A 20,755-nucleotide genomic window follows, 5' to 3' on the forward strand; every position below is an offset into this window, starting at 1 on the left:
CACACACACACACACACACACACACACACACACACACACACACACACCCACAAAGACATTGATGTGACGCAGCAACATTTCTATTCTGCCTTCTAGGACCAGACCTCTTTTGAAATAGGAAGGGGGTGTAACCGCATGACTATCACAATAGTTTATCTCAGAGATAGCGTGCATAATCAGTAGCTGTCGGTGTCGTATTTCACCACTCGTCCCACCCGTCCTGTGAAGAAGTGAAAGATGATGCACGCTCAAGTGTAGATGCCAGGATGTTAAGTCTTATAAGGGAAGCCATTAAGGACTGTTGTTTACTGTGGAATATGAATCGGTCACCTCACTATCTGTCTACCTCTACCAGCAGAAAGACTAAATGCGTTTGCGCCATGCCCTGAATTTAATTGGATTGATCTGTCCAAATGAGTTTTTTACGTCTAATGGAGCATGGACTAGCTTCTAATTGAACTGCAAACGGTTGGTTCTTCTCAAGCTGTGCAAGTCCGTGTTGCCCAGAACTATATCATTTTGAAAGTGATGTGAATCCTGCATGATGAGAGGTCCTTTTTAAATTACTCCTGATCTTGGTGTCCTCCTTATTGTTACTGCAGGAGAATGTGTTGATCCGCTGGTCTCCAGCCTCTACGCCTCTTCCTTCCTGGCCTCCTCCAGATATAACTTTCTTTACTCTGCCAACTTTGCCAAATTGTATGGTAAGTTCCTAGTTGTAGTGTCTTTGAGTTCATCCATGATTTCACACCATTCACCTTATACAGACCTTTCTAATGGCAGATGGTTTAACTTATCACTGCAGGACATGCACAGGTGTACAGTAACTAATAATATGAATAACTCCGGTCCTGTTAGTACAGTAATGTTATAAGTTAAACTTGTGTTTTACAAGTCAAAATGCTCATCGTGAGAATCTTCACAGTGACAGATATAGTGCAATATGTGTTTGGGACTCCTAGAACTCATTGGGGATCTGTCACTCTCTCTCTCTATATACTTTCACTTTAGCACAGAAAAAAAGACCTCAGATGACATAATCTATCAACTGAAGGAACACTTATAGTGACTGTGGGAATTTATTTGGGATATTTGCTTGTTAGCTGGCTTTCAGATGGAGGCCTAGAGTATAGTTGAGAGTTATATTGGGTAATCTGCCAAATACTAAAGGCTTGTCCAATCCCAGACAAAACAGTAGATGGGCTTTACTCATTAGAGTCCCCCCACACACATTAAACAGGACCTTAAAACGGCTGCCATGAGTTACAAATTCAGTTGAAGTCACAATTGCTTCGGTCATCATATATCTGTCCCCCCCCCCATCTCCAGTCAAACTCTCCTTTTTCTCCCCCCTCAGGCAGCAGTGGCTGGTCCCCATCGCCAAGGGACAGACAGCCGTGGCTGCAGGTCGACCTGGGCAGGAAGTATCGACTGGTGGCCATCGCCACCCAGGGGACCTTCAACTCCTATGACTGGATCACCAAGTACACCCTGCTCTATGGAGACCGACCGGACTCCTGGACGCCGTACATCATGGATGGAGGCAACTCTGTAGGTGTCACTGAGCCAGCATGGCTGGGGGCGGGATGAGGGCCATAACGGGGATGAGGCGAGGATTAACTAGTCAAATGTAATCTTTACAGCCGATGATTCAGTGGGTGTTCTATTCAATTCATTGTCACTGGCACTGAAACAAAGACAGCGCAGCATATTATCTCTCTCAACACTGACGAAGCTAATCTCATCATCAGTTCATCACCAGTCCCTTGATAAGGCGCTAACACCGTTGCATTGACTCAATAACTGCCGCTCTCATCTGTTTGCAGACACTGCCTGCGAACTGGAATTATTATCAGTTGAAGAGGAATGTCTTCCATTACGCCTTTACCGCTAAACACATCCGTCTGCTGCCTCTGGCGTGGAACACGGAGAATGGAGGGAAGATCGGCGTGAGGCTGGAGCTGTATGGCTGCTCTTATGGTAAAAAATGACGGATGGACGCTACCCAGGGATTTACAGTCATCTGATTCAATTCCAGGGACTTTCTACAATCCCACTGTTTAATCGTATTTAATAATATGCCACTAAATCTGAGCGCCAAATATGCTACAATATGTTCCGAGTTAATAAATGACTAAGCTGAGTATCACCTGATTCATACTCAGAAACATCATACACGAGCTAGATGCAAACAGATCTGATGAGCTCCAGGAAATGTGCCATGAAGCATTTACTCCAATAATCCTTAAAACCTAAAATGCTACATAAGACTTTAACCCAATATGTACGTCACATCCTCTGTTGTGAATTTTGAACTATTGAATCCATTTGGAAATTTTGTCTGCAGATTCCTATGTTCTACAGTACAACGGGGACGACTCAGTGGTCTACATGTACCCAGAAAAGAGGTCCCGTACACTGCACGACCACATCGCCATAAATTTCAAGACTCTGGAGCAGGATGGTCTGCTATTACACAGTGAGGGGATTCAAGGAGACCTCTTCACCTTGGAGCTGAAGAGAGGCCGTCTTTACCTGCACATCAGCCTAGGTATAGAGCCTGCGTTGTTTGATGGAGTTACGGGTGAAGAAAATAGTGGCATGTGAGACAATGACATCCATCTCCAGCTCTCAATCATCATCTCAATACTGAAATGGAGCCACGTTGTCTGCGGGAGAAAACTCAATATATTGACTGTTAGATCTTTGACCGGAGCTCTACATTTCAGCATTGTCTCTCAGTTTGAGCTGATTTAGAGGAATTATTGTTGTAATTTTTACCTCCCACTGTCCTCGCCTTCTTTTTTTTTTTTTAGGAAGTAGTGTAATACACAAACTTGATGGTCGTACTACACTGACTGCTGGCAGCCTTCTTGATAATCTGCACTGGCACTATGTCACCATCAAGCGCTCCGGTCGACAGGTGAACTTCACAGTGGACAGTCACACAGTCACGGCCATCTGCACAGGAGAGTTTACACACCTGGATCTGGACACGCAGGTACCTCATATAAGGATCACATCTATGTGTATAGTTACAGTGTAAAATGTAAAGGCCATGATAAGTGAAGGAAATGATGAATGAGCCGTATGCTGAATACATTTGCTTAATGTCTCTTTGGAGGATACTTCCAAAAGCATTTTTCTTACAAGTTGAAAGCAAATAGTTTTATTCAAATATACATTTTTGCATTTAATTATACTGTGCATACATTTACACTTGTTAATGATGATGTTGATGAGTGCCCTAATGCCTTTATCCTAGTTATATGTAGGAGGTGTCATAGAGCAAAATTTGCCTCACCTGCCCACTACACAAAATTTCCGGGGCTGCCTGGAGAATGTCTTCATCAATGATGTCAACATCATCAACAAGGCTAAGAGAGAAGAACCTGAAATCCGCATCCCACGAAAGGTAGGGCTTCAAACCATCATACAGCATCCCAGTAATGTCGCTGGTTCCGAGGATCTCCATGAATTATAGCCAAACGGCATTACTTCATCTGTTCCATGCGAACAAAACAATAACAATATCAGAGAAAATATTTTCATTGTAACTCGTATTTCTCTTTTTTTTACCCTCAGAAAAAGATGCATTACGCCTGCAGGGACATTCTGCTCAAACCGATGACTTTTGCCGGGCCCAACAACTACCTGCAGGTGCCGGGCTTCTTCAGGAGGCCTCGCATGTTTGTCAAGTTTAAGTTCCGCTCGTGGGACTACACGGGGCTGCTTATGTTCACGCGATTTGCTGATGACCTGGGTGCCCTTGAGCTGGGACTGAGCGAGGGACAGATCAACGTCACTATATTCCAGCCTGGGAAGAAGAAACTCCAGTTTGCTGCCGGTGGGTTAATAATGCAGTTTTTGGCCTTGACCGGTATGACAGTAAAGATAACAGTTAAGGATTTTGGAGCATACGATTTTTAATGCCTCATTCTTTTGGCAGGTTTCTCAAACCCCGCCCCTAAGTTACTGTTACTATGTCAGGTAGATAAAAGCTCACTTCTCCGAGGTAGCCAACAGCTGTGGATTTTGTCTGCTGAAATGACAACTGTCGCTGACAGATTCTATCAGCTGTGGTTAGCTAGCTAAGCTAATGCTAACTCTAAAACTCTAAAACAGTTTCCAGCTGACTTTTTAAGGTTCCCAGCTGATTTAATGACCCTATAAAAAAGGGTCGTAAACATGTGCTAGAACACTACATACATGATATTGTGCTAAAAGACAGAAGTTTAATGTTTCGGCCACGCTAACGTCTGCAGCTTATGTTATAGAAGATTAAAAACACACTACAATTTTGCTTGTGTCTTTGGTTTTGCATAAGTTAAAAAAAGACACCTACCTACAAACTCATTAGATACCCAAAATAGCTAGAGTGTAACCTGCTATGCCTGGTTTACGGTTGTTAAACTGTGATTGGACAATCCCTGTCTGGGGGCGTGGTTTAACTAACACTTATGAATGTATATAGTGCTGCAAGGTGCAGGCAATGATAAATACTGCATTAGATCTCTGTACTGAATCTGATTGTAGAAACAAAGCATGACAGACATTTCTCCAATTTCTAGGCTACCGGCTAAATGATGGTTACTGGCACACGGTGGATTTAGCAGCCAGAGACAACCTGATGACCCTCACAATTGATGAGGAGGAGGGCTCTCCACTTAAGATTACCAATCCATTCACAATTCGGACAGGAGACCGCTACTTTTTCGGAGGTGAGGGGATGACTTGTTCACAACTCCTGAAATCAACTTTGAAATCTACACGGTCCAAAACATACGTTTGCTTTCCTGCACTTAGGTTGTCCGAAAACCAATAACACAATACGGAAGTGTGAGACCAAGCTGAACCGCTTCCATGGTTGCATGCAGCATATCTTCATAGACAATGAACAGCTTGATATTGACATTATTCTGCAACGACAGTGGGGGCGCTATGCTGAGTTGTTGTTGGGCACTTGTGGCATCACTGACAGGTAAGAAACATAAAACATACAGCACTAATATGACTGATAGTTTCATTAATAGCAGGACAATTGCACAAGGAAACAGATAAATATGGCGCTGCAATAATGTCTTCTCATGTCATTTAAGTTGTAGCTACCAATTATATACCCCTGTCATACCATACTCTTTTAAAATGACACACATTCCTATAACATGTCATTATTTCTACATGGCCTTGGCTCTTTTATGGTGTTGTCAATGTAATGTGATCTCCTTCAAGATGTTTGTGAAGCATTTGGCATTGAATTGTGAGTCTCAAGAGTGAGAAATAACTTCTTTAGAACTAATGGCATTCATCCCCTCATCAAACCTTATCTAAAAGGTTCTAAACAAAAAGCAGCTAACAGAGAAAATAGATGAAAGAGAGCAAATTACACACTTAATGCAAGTCTCCCCTTTTTGTAACATCCAAATGCTCAGTATTGGCATGTCATTTGTTCACAGATGTAGTCCAAATCCATGTGAACATGAAGGCAGATGCATCCAGTCCTGGGATGACTTTATATGTCTGTGTGAGAACACAGGCTACAAAGGAGAGGTGTGTCACATGTGTAAGTGCTGGCTGGCAATATTTTCACTTTAATAACTATTTCTTTGCAGTCGATTACAACTTGGCCCATACCGTATTTCTTCCTAATAATAACAAATCGATCATCTCGCTTCTTGAACAGCGGTTTACAAAGAGTCATGCGAGGCCTACAGACTCAGCGGCAAGTATTGGTCTGGAAATTACACCATCGATCCTGACCTTAGCGGGCCGCTGAAACCATTTGAAGTGTACTGCAAAATTAAGTGTAAGTAATCACTGTCACTAATAAAATACAGCTTTTATCAGCACTGTGTGCTCAGTGTTTGCTGGATCCTCAACGGATTTGTTAATGAAAAGCTTGAGAGTCAGGTTATCATGTTCCTGTAATGAGAAGTGTTTGCTGAAATTCCATGAGGAAATTAAAAGACGTTATAAAACAAGATGTGTCTGCATTTCCTATTTCTTACCTTTCCGTTTGTGTTTTATTCTTTTCCTTTAAAACATTAATATTGCCTCCATCTTTCTGTTTCAACATTTAATCACCATGCAGTATATTTGTTGTGCCTCTTCACAGCATATAAAGCTTGGACAGTGATTCTGAATGACCGTGTGGATGGTACCAAGGTGTCTGGGAGCTCAATAGACCGGCCGTATATAGGAGATGTCAACTACTGGAACGCCACCTGGGATGAAGTCACTGCCCTAGCCAACACCTCTGTGTACTGCGAGCAGTGGATCGACTACTCCTGCTACAAGTCCCGTCTCCTCAACACCCCGAGTAAGTCAGCTTATTAATTTGGTAGTGTGCTTATGGAAAACAAGAAATATAGTAAACTAACACACCATTTCTTTTTCAAAATAGACGGAAGACCTTTTGGTTACTGGATCGGTCGTAACAATGAGAGTCACTATTACTGGGGTGGAACATTCAGAGAGGTCCAAAAGTGTGGCTGCGCTATCAACCAAACCTGCACCGACCCCAAGTTTCAATGCAACTGCGATGCCGACTATAGACAATGGTAAGAGAGGGGACGCACTGTGCAGGTTTAGCTTGTATCTGTGACACTGACGATGAAGTCTTAACCTCCCCACTGTGGCTTTTTCAGGTACTCAGATAAGGGCTACTTGGACTTCAGAGACCATCTGCCCGTTAGGAAGGTGGTAGTCGGGGACACCAACAGGACCGGCTCAGAAGCACAATACACCGTCGGACCCCTCCGCTGCCATGGCGACAGTGAGCTTAAATATTAAGGGTTGTGTTGACACGGTGATGCTCTGCTTTGTTGAAACAGTTTTTTTTATTTATACATGTATGGTAAACGTATTTCAATGTTTTCCAAAGGAAACATCTGGAACACAATCGCCTTCACCAAGCCCACCTACATAACCTTCCCGACCTTCAGGCCCGGCTCCAGCGCCGACATCTCCTTCCACTTCAAAACCTATCGTGACCACGGCGTGTTCTTGGAGAATTCTGATGACCAACTGCGAAACTTCATTCGGGTAGAGCTGAACTGTGAGTTGACTCATCTGCTACCAGAGAGCTATTCTCCTCATACATCTGATGTATTTAACAACAACCTTTCCATGTCTTCTTTTCTCTTCCAGCCACCCATAACCTTATGATGGTATTCATGGTTGGTGACGGCATCGTTAATGTGACACTACACTCCCCCGTGGCACTCAATGACAACGAGTGGCACTTTGTTCAAGCCGAGATTAATGTGAAGCTAGCCCGCATCAAGGTTGATTATCAGCCGTGGGCCGTCACACGTTTTCCAGGTCAGACTTTTGTCACCATGCGGTTTACGCATCCTGTCCTAGTAGGTAGGTTGGCTGAGGTGAACTTGGATATTTGTCATGACGTACGTACAGTGGACTTATTGTATCCTCTCTAAACTTTTAATAAAGATGAATAACCACTGATAAAAGTATTTTTTGTAATAGGTGCAGCCAACCGCACCCTGAGACCATTCTTGGGGTGTCTCCGAGGATTGCGGATGAACGGTGTTCCTCTTGATCTTGAGGGGAAAGTAAATGAAGAACAGGGTATAAGGAGGAACTGTACGGGACAGTGTCTGAATGCTACCATACCATGCCGAAACAGCGGCCAGTGTATAGAAGGCTACGCTTGCTACACTTGCGACTGTAACAACACAGCTTTTGATGGCTTCTACTGTCATAAAGGTGAGTTCATGCATGTTTCTGACAAATACCTTCACATAGTAACTGACAACATCGGCAGCAATACTTTGCAACTGACATCTAATTTCACAATGATCTTTTGTCAAGACATCGGAGCCTTCTTTGAGATCGGCTCGTGGCTGAGATACAACATACGAAAGAAGCCTATATCAGACGAGGCAGCATGGGCCAACTGGATCGACCCGCATTATGACAACTTTAGCCTCGGCTACAATGACACAGCAGATGACATTGAGTTCAGTTTCAGCACCGTTTCTACACCAGCCGTGTTGCTCTACATCAGCTCCTTCGTGCAAGACTACATTGCCATCATCCTGAAGACTGACGGTAGGGGGAAGCTCAGAAACAATCTGAGAAAGTGAAAGCTGCAGGTTCATTTTATTCACAGATTACGGAGTAATACTCCCTCAAAACTACTGCAGAGGTTGATGTGAAGCAGTTACTTGTGAAAAAAACAGTATTTATGTCTTTTGTTTCCTCTCTCTCTATAGGTAGTGTAGATCTGAGGTATAAGCTGGGGCTCATAACACACAAGTACCAGCTGACTCACCGAAACCTGGCAGACGGATACCCCCACTACGTCAACATAACCAGACACAACAGAACCATCAAAACACAGGTTTATGCTGATCTGTGGTTTGTTCTTTTCAGTGAAGTAATAGACTGTTGTCCACTCACCTTAGCTTAGCTTAGCATAAAGACTGCAAACAGCTAGCCTTGCTCATAAAGGTAATAAACTCTGTCTTATTTTGCCCTGCCCACAGGTGGACTACATGGAGCCCATAGTGGAAAAGATAACCTTAGTGGAGGACGCCAGGTTTGACTCTCCAAAGTCCATGTTCTTGGGCAGAGTGATGGGTAAATATCCAATTTACCAATTATTGATGAGAACACGTGGGCTAATGTTTTCATCTTGCTGCCAGTATTATTATTATTATCATTATTTTAAGTTGGAACTCTGTTGATGTTTAATTGTTTCCACTCTTTCAGAGGTTGGCGACATTGACTATGAGATCCAGAGGCATAATGCTCCAGGCTTCATAGGCTGCATATCTGGTGTGAGATACAATGTCTACGCCCCGTTAAAGGCCTTCTTCCGTCCAAATGAAACCGACCCTCCGGTAACGACACAAGGCTACGTATCTGAGTCCAACTGTGGCGCCTTCCCTCCTATCCTGGGTTATGTACCATGGGAGGTAGACCCCTGGTTTACCACCATAGGTGGGTTTATATGTCCCATAATGCACCTGTACAAAAAGGGAATATTATTCTGTGTTCATCCACTTATTTGTGCACCTCTCCCTTTCAGAGTATTTTTATATCCACGATGACCTTGGCCTGTTTTGGATAACAGGTAAGATCTGCTTCTTTATAGAATTGGTTGTTTTGCTCACTATTTCCCTCCTCTCCCAGAAAACACAAATCAGCTGTTTGAATTTCTCTTTCCCTTTTCCCTAAAATCCTATTATCCTAAATTAGAGCAGGTTTGTCAAATTCCAATGTGGACTTTTGAATGTTTATTTAAGTGTCTGACTGCTATTGAGATAGCAAATGTAATACATTCAAATGTATTACATTTGAGATAGCAGTCACAAAAATGAACAAATGAACAGTCAGACATTTCTAATGCATTATTATCACACCGAAGAATCTTTTTGATTTGATCTTTTATTTGGTTGAGGTCAGATTATCTTTTTAATCTATATGAAGGAAATGAATTCAAGTAAAATAGACCTATATGTCCTTGCAAGAGAAAAAAACTAACCCTGGGCCTATATCTATGGATTTCTGGGGGGGGGTGGGGAAATCTAAATTTAATATACTTATTCCACTATTTAATCCCCATGATAACTCTGCACCGTATTACAAGAGGAGTGTTGGGACCAGATGAGCGGTTTGCAGCACAGTATTACAGATGATGGAAAAAATTAGAGCAGGTCTCTCTGATGAGCAGGAGAGGGTAGAGTCTCAGGATTAAACTGCAGCAGAGAGACTGTCTGCTCTCTGAGACCTTCACCGGATCAGCTATATTTAGTCTGCATGGGCCCAGCTTACTGTTCATCATTGATAGATGCTTCAGTTTAATAGATCATTCCAGATTCAGAGGTATTATGCTAATGCAGGACATCAGCGTGCCATGAATAATTGGTGCGCCTTTCAAATCATCCCAACAATGTTCCCCCTCAGGTTATCAGACATCATCCCTGTCTGATATTCTGCACAGGATAAAAAGGTTACGACTGAAAAATATAGTCAATAAAACAAAACTGCAAGAAGATTCCTTCTTCTGTCCTGTGACAATATCACTTTAAATACGATTTGTGTGTTCTAAGCTCTGTGCTGGGTGCTGTATGTCTTTTCAGCAGCATCGATCCATTCTCTATATCCATTAATTGAGATTATGAACCTAAGGCAAAAAGGCTGGGATACACTGTGGACATTTCGCCAGTCCATTACACAATGAACACACTGACTGACCAACAAAGAAACACAACTGCAGGCAATTTAGTGTCTCCAGATCCACTGACCTGCATGACTGTGAAAGGAAACCCGAGCAAACACAGGGGGAGGACATTAAAACTACACAGAGAGGACAAGGGCTGAGGTCTGTTTTCAGCTTGACCTACTGAACAACAATTCTGTCTCACAGGCAGCTGCTCTGTGAATACTCAGGGACCACAAGTGACCACATTACAAATCCAGGATTCATTTTGGAAGCTGACATGACCTTTAAACAATCAATCAAATTAGTAGCACCTGGGAACTATTTTTAAGATCAGTCTCAGTGTGATGCTTGCCAGTACAAAAAGATCAGAGCACCTCAGGTTTCACAAACCTCATGACTATGCTCTGAATTTACAAACCCAGCACAAAGCCACCAATCTCCCTCATGTCCCAAGAGCTTGCTCTAAACCTAGTGCGATTGCATTCAGTAAGTTATTTATAACTCACATTGAGTTAACTTACAATCAAGCTTTGGACATTTTTATTCGTATTCCAGTACGAATAAAAACAGTGAAGTTCAGTCGTATGCTCACTACTTTACAAACAAATCTTACATTTCAAATACTTCCGCCACTGCCGTCTAGAGTTTGCGCAGGCGCGCTGCAAATACGTGCATGAGGCGGTGGAGGCATGTGAGAAAAAATACAGTTTTCTTCAAGAATTGAACTAAGGTCACACGCGGTGAGTAAACAAATGGTCATTTTGAGGGTGAAGTATTCTGTGAATGTTTTTCTGTCTTTTTTGTTGTTACATAGCTCTTGTTTTTCTTCTCCTGCTGTAAATAATTACTGCTCATCTCTTTATTTTCTTTTTGTTCCATTGATATAACCTTGCTTTATATAAAGCACTTTGAACTGCATTTGTATCAAGAGGTGCAATGAACTTGTGATCAGTGATACTTTAAACAAACAAACAAACTAACTAAGAGTTCTTGTAGCCTACTGGCCAGTCTGCTTCAATGACAGGTGCATTTTGAAATGTGTGAAATTCATAAGCAATGTAAATACAAAGCTCATGGCACCAACGATGTTTGTAGAAATAAAAAATGCTGGATTCAGTCGCAGCATACACTGCTCTGTATGATGTATACTGATATAATGCAATAACATAGCATTAAAAACAGTGCCTGCTCTTTATCAGTATTTCCAGAAGCATATCTTTCCTCATATTAGAGATTAACTCTGACTGTGCTATTTTTTATCCTTTAGTGATAGTCATCCTGGCACTGCTGCTGCTCTTTGGAGGCATGTACAGCATCTATGTCTATGCGTATCAGCAGAAGGGCAGCTACCGCACCAACGAACCCAAGAACCTGGACTCCCCCAGCAGCTCCAGGCCCCTGACGGAGACCCTGAGGAGAGAAAAGAAGAACCTCCCGCAAATTGATGAGGAGTTCAGGAGCGACTAGCATCACAGGACCTTTGGGACAGTGGGTGGGGTTTGACTGGGGGATGGGGAGAGGGAAATAGCACTTAAAACAAACACAGATACCGGTATTAAGTTTTCTAATTCTTTCGTTCTCTTTTTTTACATCTTGGTTTGTGTTCGTTTCCTCGGGTTGAGTGGGATCAGATGCCTGGTGCTCTACATAGTATGTATTTTGGTAAGGCTTAAAAGTTCACGTCAAGCGCCATGTTGCGTGAGTAGCCAACAAGTCTCACACTGTGTTGCAGGGTGAGATACTGAAGTGCCTCATCTGAGCGAGCTTGACCTGAAGTAATATTATAGCTTATTCAGACAGGGTTTAGATAAGACACTGTGGGATCAGGATTTAAGGGGTGTTTAGTTATATTTGGAACATCAATTGATTATAATCTAACCCTTTTATTGATTGATTCTTTTTTTTTTCCTGAACCACTTTCAAGATCAATTAAAGCTAAAACATATCTTACTGTATAGATCTATTGCCATCTAAGATATACCTTTTGATGACAATCTCTCATGGAGCCATTTTTGACATCATAGCTTATGATCCGTCTTGGCATTTGAGCAGAAAAGCACATCAGTGCATAAAAAACAACAACAACTCAGATCACAGAAACAAAACTGGTGTTCCTGAATAAAAACATCCAACCGAAGAGAGAACGCACCGACGAGCATGGAGCTTTGATACGATGCATATATAGAGATTGTAAAAGGTATACACGCTTATAATTGTTGTAGTGCAGCCTATAACAGTGCATTACCTGTACAGAATGGCACATGTAAGTGGTTCAGAATTGCCATAGTGTCAGTAGATAGCAACTTTGCCGTTCACAGTATGCTCAGACTCCTAAACACATTCTCAGCTACGGGGCTTCGGAAATGAGAGTGCGATGATATGTAGATACTCCTCCTGGTGTTGAGAGCTAACAAACAAAAAATGAGGTGATGAAGCTCAGCAGGGACAGGGTGACCTACATACCCAAGTTCTCATTCCTTCCGTCTTACTTCTACTCGCTTATATTATGGTCAAGCTGCCAATAGCTCGGTGCTAAAGAGAGTTTGACTCACCATACCTGTCTAACAACAGTACAACAAAAAGGATCAGCCTTCTCACAATCCTTTCGATTCTTGATTATGAGCATCTTTCAGGAAACAGCTGCTCCCTGTGGCTATGTGGAGAAGCACATATAAACACACACACACACACTAACATATGAACAGAGGACCACAAGAGTGTAAATACTAATATTTTACTTCCAACTCATACTGCTCTAAAATGTTTGCATATTGCTGTAGGACAGTTAGCCGAGCACGGCGTCACCGCCGCTGCTGCTGCTGCTTGTTTAGCTGCTTTCGGTGGAAAGTCAAAAATTCTACCTGTATAGTCCAATGAAATCTTCTTCTCTGGTAAGATGAAATTTCGTTTGATGTGTGGTGCAACCAAAGCTTCAGGCTATATCATCACTCACCACAGCTCTCCTTGATACTGGAGCACTATTGCGTAGGCCTATGTGGGAAAAATAGTCAAACATTTGTAACATAGCTATGCATTAGTAGAGCATGACCGCACTTAACATGCAATAATATGAGCTTTTTTTCCAGCCACCAATGATGTTGATGTTTAATTTGCAGATGCACAATAGCAAGTAGGATGTAATGAGTGTATACGTGAATATACGAATAATGTGATTTTTTTTTTTTTTATTCCTGTGGTTTATACAAAACAAGTTGAAAGCAGTTAAATGGAGTGCTTTGAATGTAAATCCTCTGACTGTGTAATGTATGAGCGGACGCTACAGTGAAGACCTGCTCAGGTGTTTTCACTGTAGGCTGCTTAGCACTGAAAGTAAACTTATTCACGGTAGCTTTTTGGAATGCTCAGGATAAAGAAAGTACAGAACATGTTCTCTGTAGCACTAATACACCTCCAAAACTCCACATTGTTTTGTTTCTTCCATTACATATGGGCAGAACTGTGCACAATTGTACAGTGAAAGGATGTAAAAGACTGCAAATTACCGTAAAAGGCACTACTTCCTAACAATGTATGAAATTGTATAGATTCGGCCAAAACTGGCGTGTATACAGGCTATATTTTTAAGAAAGATTCAATGTGATGAATGATAATGAAAAGTGAGCAAACGGAGTGAAACTGTTGGTTTGTGATCGACACCAAGAATAGTTTGTGTTTTTTGTTAAATAGACAATCAACACTCAAAGGTCAACAAACTTGGGCCAAATATGCTTTGCTGTCTATTAGGAAAGAGTAAACTTATGTATCATGTAAATGTATACACCTCAATGTATTCAACCGGCTATATGAACATTCAGCCTAGCATCGTCACTTCATTGCCACTCACTAGTAAATCACACGTGGTCCCTGGAGCGTGTGTGTATGTGTGACTGACTAGATGTTTATATGTTTGTGTATTCATAGTTTGCCAACCGACGACTCTCTTTCGAAAAAACTATCGCGTGCACTGATGCCAACTGTCCAATTCACTTATAGTCGTGCACCGACCGTAGAGCAATGAGACAGAAAAGAGGTCTGCGTGTATAGCTCAAGAGTGGATTCTCCGTGTTCAGGCTTCAGTTGTTCAATTTCAAGCACGTTGAATCTGTGCTGATTGGGATCATATAGGGCGGGAATAAAAGGGATTAAGGTAAAAATGGCCAGTAGAGGGAGTAGGCCAGAAGGATGTTGTTAGCTCAGACAGGCTTTCTGCTGATTTCACCAAATCTATACCTTTTTTCGGGGCTGCTTAATGCTTCCTGGAGTTTAATCAAAGTTTAAAAACACATTTAAAGGGGTATAAAGTTAAATTGGGGCTATGAGAAAGTCATGATTTGAGTCTTAACTTTATTTAAAGTATAGAGATTACAATACTTAAGGTCTTAATACTTACTACAGACTCATATGAATCTGCAGAATCTGTGATATCATATATAATCCCACGATAAAGCACCAGAGTGATTAGTAAGCAGGTCAGACCGCTTCTCTGCACCGTCAAACCAAATCCTTCTGCAACAGGGACCAGAAATGATCATTACAGTTGTGCTTGTGATCACACTGAAATTTTATTTCTGTTCTTATGTCTGCTTGATTTCTTTTGTAATACTTTCACTGTAAATGACCATTACTGTGTAAATCAAAGGCAAAGCCAAACCCAATAAAAGAAGCTTGAAGGAAATTGTCTATGTTTTTTTTTTTTTTTTTTTTTGCACAGACAAACTCATGGACTAGAACAGCATGTTTTAATGTATAAAGTTAAACTTTCATTTTTATAGGCAGACACTGTACATAGCAGTAAACTCCTCATTTTGTTCATCCCTTTTGAGAAAGATCTCATTTAAGAGTGGGCTTTGATGTTTTACAAATGAAAAACAGGGTGGACATATAAAACAAATAAGGAAGATGATAAAAATATATTTTACATTCACATGTGGGGGGACTTTAATATTTGGTCAAACACTGATAATTTTGCTTTTCCCAGGGTCACAACCTTGCAAAGGTTACCTTTAACACACTGTTAATTATGCAACACATCCTCACTGTTTCAGCCTTTTGTGGACTCATTTGGCACTTGTATGACTTTTTAAACGACGACATTTACCGTGCGACTTGTTAATGTTTTAATGATTTCCTTCACAAAACATGAAGTCCTCAAGATCAATGTAACTGTGATGATAAATGTTTGATGTGCGTGCACATCTGTCAGAGTACCAATAGAACGAGTTAATGCGTAAAAAAAATGAAAAGAGGGATGAGATCTCTTCGCCATCATCACCACAGGTTACATTCAGTCAGTCGGTTTCTTGTCTGGTTGCCTATTTTTTGCAGAACAATGATATAAATGCACAATAACTTATATCTCACCATCAAGATGTGGCGGTGATACTTTGCCGCTAGAAAAAGCTCCCAGAAGAACATACAAAGCTGTTGAACCTGGTGGAGATCTCCTGAGGAACAGGTGGCGGGTAACATCACACTACAATACTAAGAGACCGCACGGAGCAGAATCTGACTGGAGCTAATGCTGTGGGCTAACATCGTATATTGGTTTCTGCTTATCCAAGACACAGCACATGCATTTCACTTGATCATCATTAGGTACGATGTAAAAGCTTGCGTTACGTATTGAGAGGTCAAAGAAAAAGCCGGTCTATAAGTACAGTAACAAAACTGCTTAGAGAGTAACACACTGTATGATGGGTAATCACAACCTCTTTGCTTTTAACAAGATGAAACAAAGAAAAACACAAAAAAACATGTGATCCTCTTGCTGCGGTAAGCGATACAGATTAATAGTATTTCCACTTTAAATAGTTTAGTTTCATAAGCTTGGCGTATACACTCTTGCAGGTAGGTGGGGCGGGGTTTGGGGCAGATGAGAGGGGAGAGCTGACTGCTGTCACTGAAGGAGGTGGCATGGTGGGGGGGGGGGGGGACTCTCTATTTTTAGAAGTGCAGCAGAGAGGGCAGAGACAGCGACTGTTCATTGAAACTCGTCAGCTAGATGTGGCGCTACGGAGAGGGAAAGAAGCATCAGTGGGCGGCTGAAGGGTTGAGGGAACGGTTACGGAGGTAGGCAGCAGGTGTAGCTACGCCATGTCGGCCTCCCTTTCTATTCCCACATATTTGAGGGCATCCGCTTGGCTGTATCTGTGGAAGATGAAAAGTCAGAGTTAGTATACAGGAACTACGGATACTGGTAGATTAGTTTACCACAATGTACCGCACGGCCTGGTCTTTATTTTACTTCGAACCTGCTGGAGTCACTAAAAGGCCTGTGACTCTACCTGTAGTCAAAGAAGAGCTCCTCTCCTTGCAGGATAGCTCGTTTGGCAAAGATACCAATGCGGTGGTCTCCATTTACCATTACCACTGCAATGGTAACAAACACAGCATTAGCCAACGAAAGACATGCTTTCATCCCACAAAAGTAATCTAAACTCACGTTTGACTCCGTAGTAAAACAAACTGATTCAGTCTTACCTTTTGCGTAGCAGTTTGGGTTAACTGAATGATTTGCAAAGCGAATTTTGTTTCCCTTACGCGTGGCATCCACGACAAAGTCTACCGAGAGACATGGAGCACATTGGGGAATATGTCAAATAACATATAGCATGGTGTGGTTATGAGCAGTGGAGGAAGAGGGAATACTTGCCATTGTTCAAGTTGAACAGGAAGCTGGACATGTATTTGTCATAGATCCTTCCGCGTCGGTCCGCCTCATCCTGGGAGATCAGCTGCTCGCTCGTGCGCACACACACACACACACACACACACACACACACACACACACACACAGGAATAATAAACACTGCAAGTACAAAACTTCAATCAAGCCTAAACTATATATAGATTTTCTAATCTGACGAAACTGCATGGACTTGCCTCTCCGCAGTATTCAGAGATGAACTCGTTCTTTTGAACCGGCTCTTTGATGAAGGTGCCCCATCCGGCGACATCTGATGGAGCCAAAAGCAGGTGCTGAGAGAAGTCACAAGTAGGTTAGGACTCCACAAGTCATATAAATCTACACTAACGTCTCTGCAGAATAACAAAGCATCAGGTTTGAAACATGTAACCATTTAGACCCTCGAGCGTCCTTGTGTACCTTTTTCAGGCCTCTCTGGATGCTGCAGTTCTTGCAGGAGATGGCTTTGCTGTCCCAGTGATCTGCAGTGCCGCAGGTCATGCACAGGTCTGGGTCACACTCCCTCACGGCCAGGTAGCACGGACACTGTTTAGTGTTGCACTGCGTCTTACACCGGCAGCCTGGGAAGCGGTTCTGGCCTGGAAAAACATTAGGACACGCAGCTGCTCTGAAAGAATATACATGATATGACTTGGCAGAACACACAATATGATTATGATGAATAATTCCACGCCATAATGCAGTTGCAGCACAGACACTCAACGGCCGAGTGAAGCTGAGAAGCCCATCGCTCAGAGACCTCTGCTGGCAGATATGCTGAAATACAGTTCTGCAGAGGAAACACAACACCCTCCGGGCAGATGAGTGGAAGGATCAGGCAAGAATAACCGACGTCTTTGCAGCAGTCTCCGCTTGGGGAAAACTGTCGGTACGCATTTGCCGTTTCAACCTGCGAATCCCCGGCCAGTGCGGGTTTTATGTGACTGCATCATCAAGCGTTGTTTAGCTGGAGCTGCCTGACTCATACCGACGTTGGAGATGATGCTGTATATCACGCACAGAGCCTGTCACATCCCTTTGATTTCTCTCCAAGTCTCCAGAGCACACACATGTGCAACCGGGGGCTGCTTCCTGTTTGGCCCCGGCTCTCCTCTGCTACGGGAAAAGGCGAGGTAACAGTCGGGCAGGGAGGAGGAGGGAGAGGAGGGAGAGGAGGGAGGGGAGGGGAGGTGACCGAGCCACAACGGATGAACAAATGAGGCGAAGCCATCTTTTTCCAAACCGTTGCGAGATATTTCCGTCGTACGTCTTATCCCCGTCCTCTGTTGTAAAACTCTCCAGAGGGCAAAATAGAAAAATGCATTCCTCCACCATGTGGCCATTTCGGAAAAACACCGTTCTAGGTCATTGCTGCTGCAGCGAATGCCTCATTGTGAACACAGCCCTGCATTAAACAGACACCCACCTATCCCCGGCCAGAGGACAGTTTCTCCTCTGGCCACTGCCAGAATACTGCAGAGTCGTTTTACATTCTGCTGCCGTGCTCTATTGTGGCCTGGGAAAAAAAAAAAAAGCTTTCAGTGGAAAATGTGGTTATGACAAACAATTTCCCTTCAACATTACAAGGGAGAGAGAGACAGCTATACTTCTGTCTTGTTGCTTTGTGGAAGAAAGAAGAAGCATCGAGTACACGGGAGAATGGTCGCAATTGGTGAATAAGAAAAAGGTGACACTCACACTCGTGCTCGCACTGGCAGAACTTCTCACAGAAATTCTGGGTCATCACACACGGGCAGGAGCTGTCGCACGGATGGTCGGGGTGATCACATGGCTGGTATTTGTACACCTGATTGGACGAGTTATCTGGAGCAACAGAGGACAAAGCCCTCAGACTGGCACAGTGAACTGCGTCATATTTCAGAATGCATAGTGTAGTAATAGTTGTGCTGTGGCGGTTCTTTCTTTCCCAGGTGAACATACCTTTCTTGAGCTGAATCTTTGCCCATAACCTGCCACATCAAACAAACACAAAGACACAAAGGGTCAAAACTCCTCCAACTTGTTCCACACCTCTTCAGTTCACTTTTCAGCAACAGGAATTGAAATTTGAAAACTAAATGCAGTGTAAATACTGATGCAACAGTGCAGAATACATGTAATTCTGCATGATTTTAATCATTTATTATCTATTCAGAGAGCTTTCACTGAGGGCCAAGCTCCCTTTTGCGAGAGATCACGTTATCTTAATGTTTCCATCATTTAGCAAAGGGTGGGCAAGCGAGGGAGAGCAACAGGAGATATCTTGCCTGTGTTTCCGCTTCTTCTTTTGGGGCGCGACGCCTCCGTCGACTAAAGGAACACGATGGATGAGGACTTCCTTCAATGCAAACTCATACACCTGTGGAAAGTGACAATGACATAAACAACAACAACATATCCTGCTAATTAATTGCACATGTACACTACTGTGAAGAAATTCTGTTTTTTCTTCATTGTAATTACATCGTGTCATGTTCTGCCCCATCAAGCGGAAAAGAACATCCGTCCCCCTCCATCCTACGTTATCAAAACTCCACTGCAGCGCACACACACACACACACACACACACACACACACACACACACACACACACACTCAACCACTTCTGGCGGCCAAAACCCAGATTTGGCTTCTTCCCTAGGACACAGACATACATAATGATGCAGCTGGTTTCAGCCTTTCCACTCAGCTAAGCAGTGGGCGGGGTCCTCTGGATACCGGCAGGGGCTGTGACAGTTCAATGCTGGACTGGTCTGGACATGTGACAAGAGGCGCTAAAGAAGGGCGGACGTAAACAGACAAGGCTGCTTCAACATGTCTTACTTTTAATCAATTCTTTACTGCGTGTGTTGTGCTCAAAAGTAAAAAGTTTTGAAACTTAGATGTTGTAATATGTTTCTCCACAAGCCTCGTTACGCACATACCCACATGACACTCATTTTGACTCAAGTCTGGGAATGTCTAAGGCTGACCGACTGCATCGTGAGAGAATTTGGGAGACGTCACATCTGGTAAGCATCCGTGTTTATGGTGCCACATGCCATTCTCTCCGTAGTCAGCCCAATTATCCGCACCACAAAACCACAGGCACAGGATACATTAGCTATTATACTCGCACTGGCCCAAACACGACAGAAATCAGCGACGCAAGTATGCTGTCTATACTTCAGTTATGCAATAGTTACAGAAAGTATTTGTTTGTTCATTATTTAACATTTAAACGACAATTCATGACTTATATAGCTAGGAAACAGATGAGCCGGCTAACAACGCACAATTGCTATTGGCAATTGATATGCAGATGGACATTTGGTGGTAAAGTATCCCTTTAAGTGTGTGAACAATTTTACCTCCTTGCAGTTTTTCGTGCCGATGAGGCGAGCGATGGAGCAGAAGTTGTTGAAGTATGTGCCGTGTAGCACTCTGAACAGTGACTCCTCCGCCCCGCTCCACTGGACCGCACAGCCTGCCTGCTGCTCCCCGTCACCATCCCCTGGACGTGGCTTGGTGGGAGTCTGGCATCGCGAATTCTCCTCTGTTACGCACACAGGAAAAAAGCTGTAGTATCACTACTCTTCGCAACAAGTTCACTTCATAAAACTCTTTTCTATTATTTTGTCTTGGTTAAAGGTTTTTGACAGCTTTTTGTTTTTTTACCTGCCCACACACACACAGAGTCAGGCTAATACAACCCTCCACTGACACACATACAGCTATTTCTGGGTGCCATCTTTGTGTATCTGCACGTGTGCACACACAGCCACACACACACACACACAGCCACACACACACACACACACACAGCCACACCCACACACAGCGCCACACACAGCGTCACACACACACACACACACACACACACACACACACACACACAC

At 43.0% G+C, this 20,755-nt stretch overlaps 2 protein-coding genes across 7 annotated transcripts in view; one reads left to right on the top strand and one right to left on the bottom strand.

Moving 5' to 3' along the window:
• cntnap1 (contactin associated protein 1) overlaps nucleotides 1–14,867 on the top strand; it is a 19,449-nt gene extending 4,582 nt beyond the window's left edge. Inside the window, exons 2-24 of the mRNA XM_031867682.1 lie at nucleotides 603–704; nucleotides 1,358–1,551; nucleotides 1,827–1,980; nucleotides 2,348–2,551; nucleotides 2,817–3,001; nucleotides 3,266–3,415; nucleotides 3,586–3,847; nucleotides 4,572–4,721; nucleotides 4,807–4,981; nucleotides 5,457–5,563; nucleotides 5,684–5,806; nucleotides 6,116–6,319; nucleotides 6,404–6,560; nucleotides 6,648–6,775; nucleotides 6,884–7,057; nucleotides 7,150–7,368; nucleotides 7,489–7,728; nucleotides 7,834–8,073; nucleotides 8,238–8,365; nucleotides 8,511–8,604; nucleotides 8,737–8,967; nucleotides 9,056–9,100; nucleotides 11,460–14,867. Of these exons, the coding sequence (XP_031723542.1) occupies nucleotides 603–704; nucleotides 1,358–1,551; nucleotides 1,827–1,980; nucleotides 2,348–2,551; nucleotides 2,817–3,001; nucleotides 3,266–3,415; nucleotides 3,586–3,847; nucleotides 4,572–4,721; nucleotides 4,807–4,981; nucleotides 5,457–5,563; nucleotides 5,684–5,806; nucleotides 6,116–6,319; nucleotides 6,404–6,560; nucleotides 6,648–6,775; nucleotides 6,884–7,057; nucleotides 7,150–7,368; nucleotides 7,489–7,728; nucleotides 7,834–8,073; nucleotides 8,238–8,365; nucleotides 8,511–8,604; nucleotides 8,737–8,967; nucleotides 9,056–9,100; nucleotides 11,460–11,659 (3,866 nt within the window). The 3' untranslated portion in view covers nucleotides 11,660–14,867. The remainder of the gene's footprint in view (nucleotides 1–602; nucleotides 705–1,357; nucleotides 1,552–1,826; nucleotides 1,981–2,347; nucleotides 2,552–2,816; nucleotides 3,002–3,265; nucleotides 3,416–3,585; nucleotides 3,848–4,571; nucleotides 4,722–4,806; nucleotides 4,982–5,456; nucleotides 5,564–5,683; nucleotides 5,807–6,115; nucleotides 6,320–6,403; nucleotides 6,561–6,647; nucleotides 6,776–6,883; nucleotides 7,058–7,149; nucleotides 7,369–7,488; nucleotides 7,729–7,833; nucleotides 8,074–8,237; nucleotides 8,366–8,510; nucleotides 8,605–8,736; nucleotides 8,968–9,055; nucleotides 9,101–11,459) is intronic.
• A 1,239-nt stretch (nucleotides 14,868–16,106) lies between these two features.
• ezh1 (enhancer of zeste 1 polycomb repressive complex 2 subunit) overlaps nucleotides 16,107–20,755 on the bottom strand; it is an 11,169-nt gene continuing 6,520 nt past the window's right edge. For 2 of the 6 annotated variants that reach the window (XM_031867684.1, XM_031867683.1), the window contains exons 11-20: nucleotides 20,228–20,412; nucleotides 19,145–19,236; nucleotides 18,819–18,847; nucleotides 18,576–18,701; nucleotides 18,304–18,393; nucleotides 17,298–17,476; nucleotides 17,075–17,170; nucleotides 16,845–16,926; nucleotides 16,477–16,753; nucleotides 16,107–16,339 (exon numbers count right to left, since the gene is read on the bottom strand). In XM_031867684.1, the coding sequence (XP_031723544.1) occupies nucleotides 16,279–16,339; nucleotides 16,477–16,753; nucleotides 16,845–16,926; nucleotides 17,075–17,170; nucleotides 17,298–17,476; nucleotides 18,304–18,393; nucleotides 18,576–18,701; nucleotides 18,819–18,847; nucleotides 19,145–19,236; nucleotides 20,228–20,412 (1,217 nt within the window). In that variant the 3' untranslated portion in view covers nucleotides 16,107–16,278. Of the gene's footprint in view, nucleotides 16,340–16,436; nucleotides 16,754–16,844; nucleotides 16,927–17,074; nucleotides 17,171–17,297; nucleotides 17,477–18,303; nucleotides 18,394–18,575; nucleotides 18,702–18,818; nucleotides 18,848–19,144; nucleotides 19,237–20,227; nucleotides 20,413–20,755 lie in introns of all 6 variants that reach the window. The other 4 variants (XM_031867687.1, XM_031867685.1, XM_031867688.1 and 1 more) reach the window with 4 other exon arrangements.

Source organism: Anarrhichthys ocellatus, unplaced genomic scaffold (assembly GCF_004355925.1).
Source record: "Anarrhichthys ocellatus isolate YVR2014 unplaced genomic scaffold, GSC_Weel_1.0 scaffold40, whole genome shotgun sequence".
Lineage (NCBI taxonomy): Eukaryota > Metazoa > Chordata > Actinopteri > Perciformes > Anarhichadidae > Anarrhichthys > Anarrhichthys ocellatus.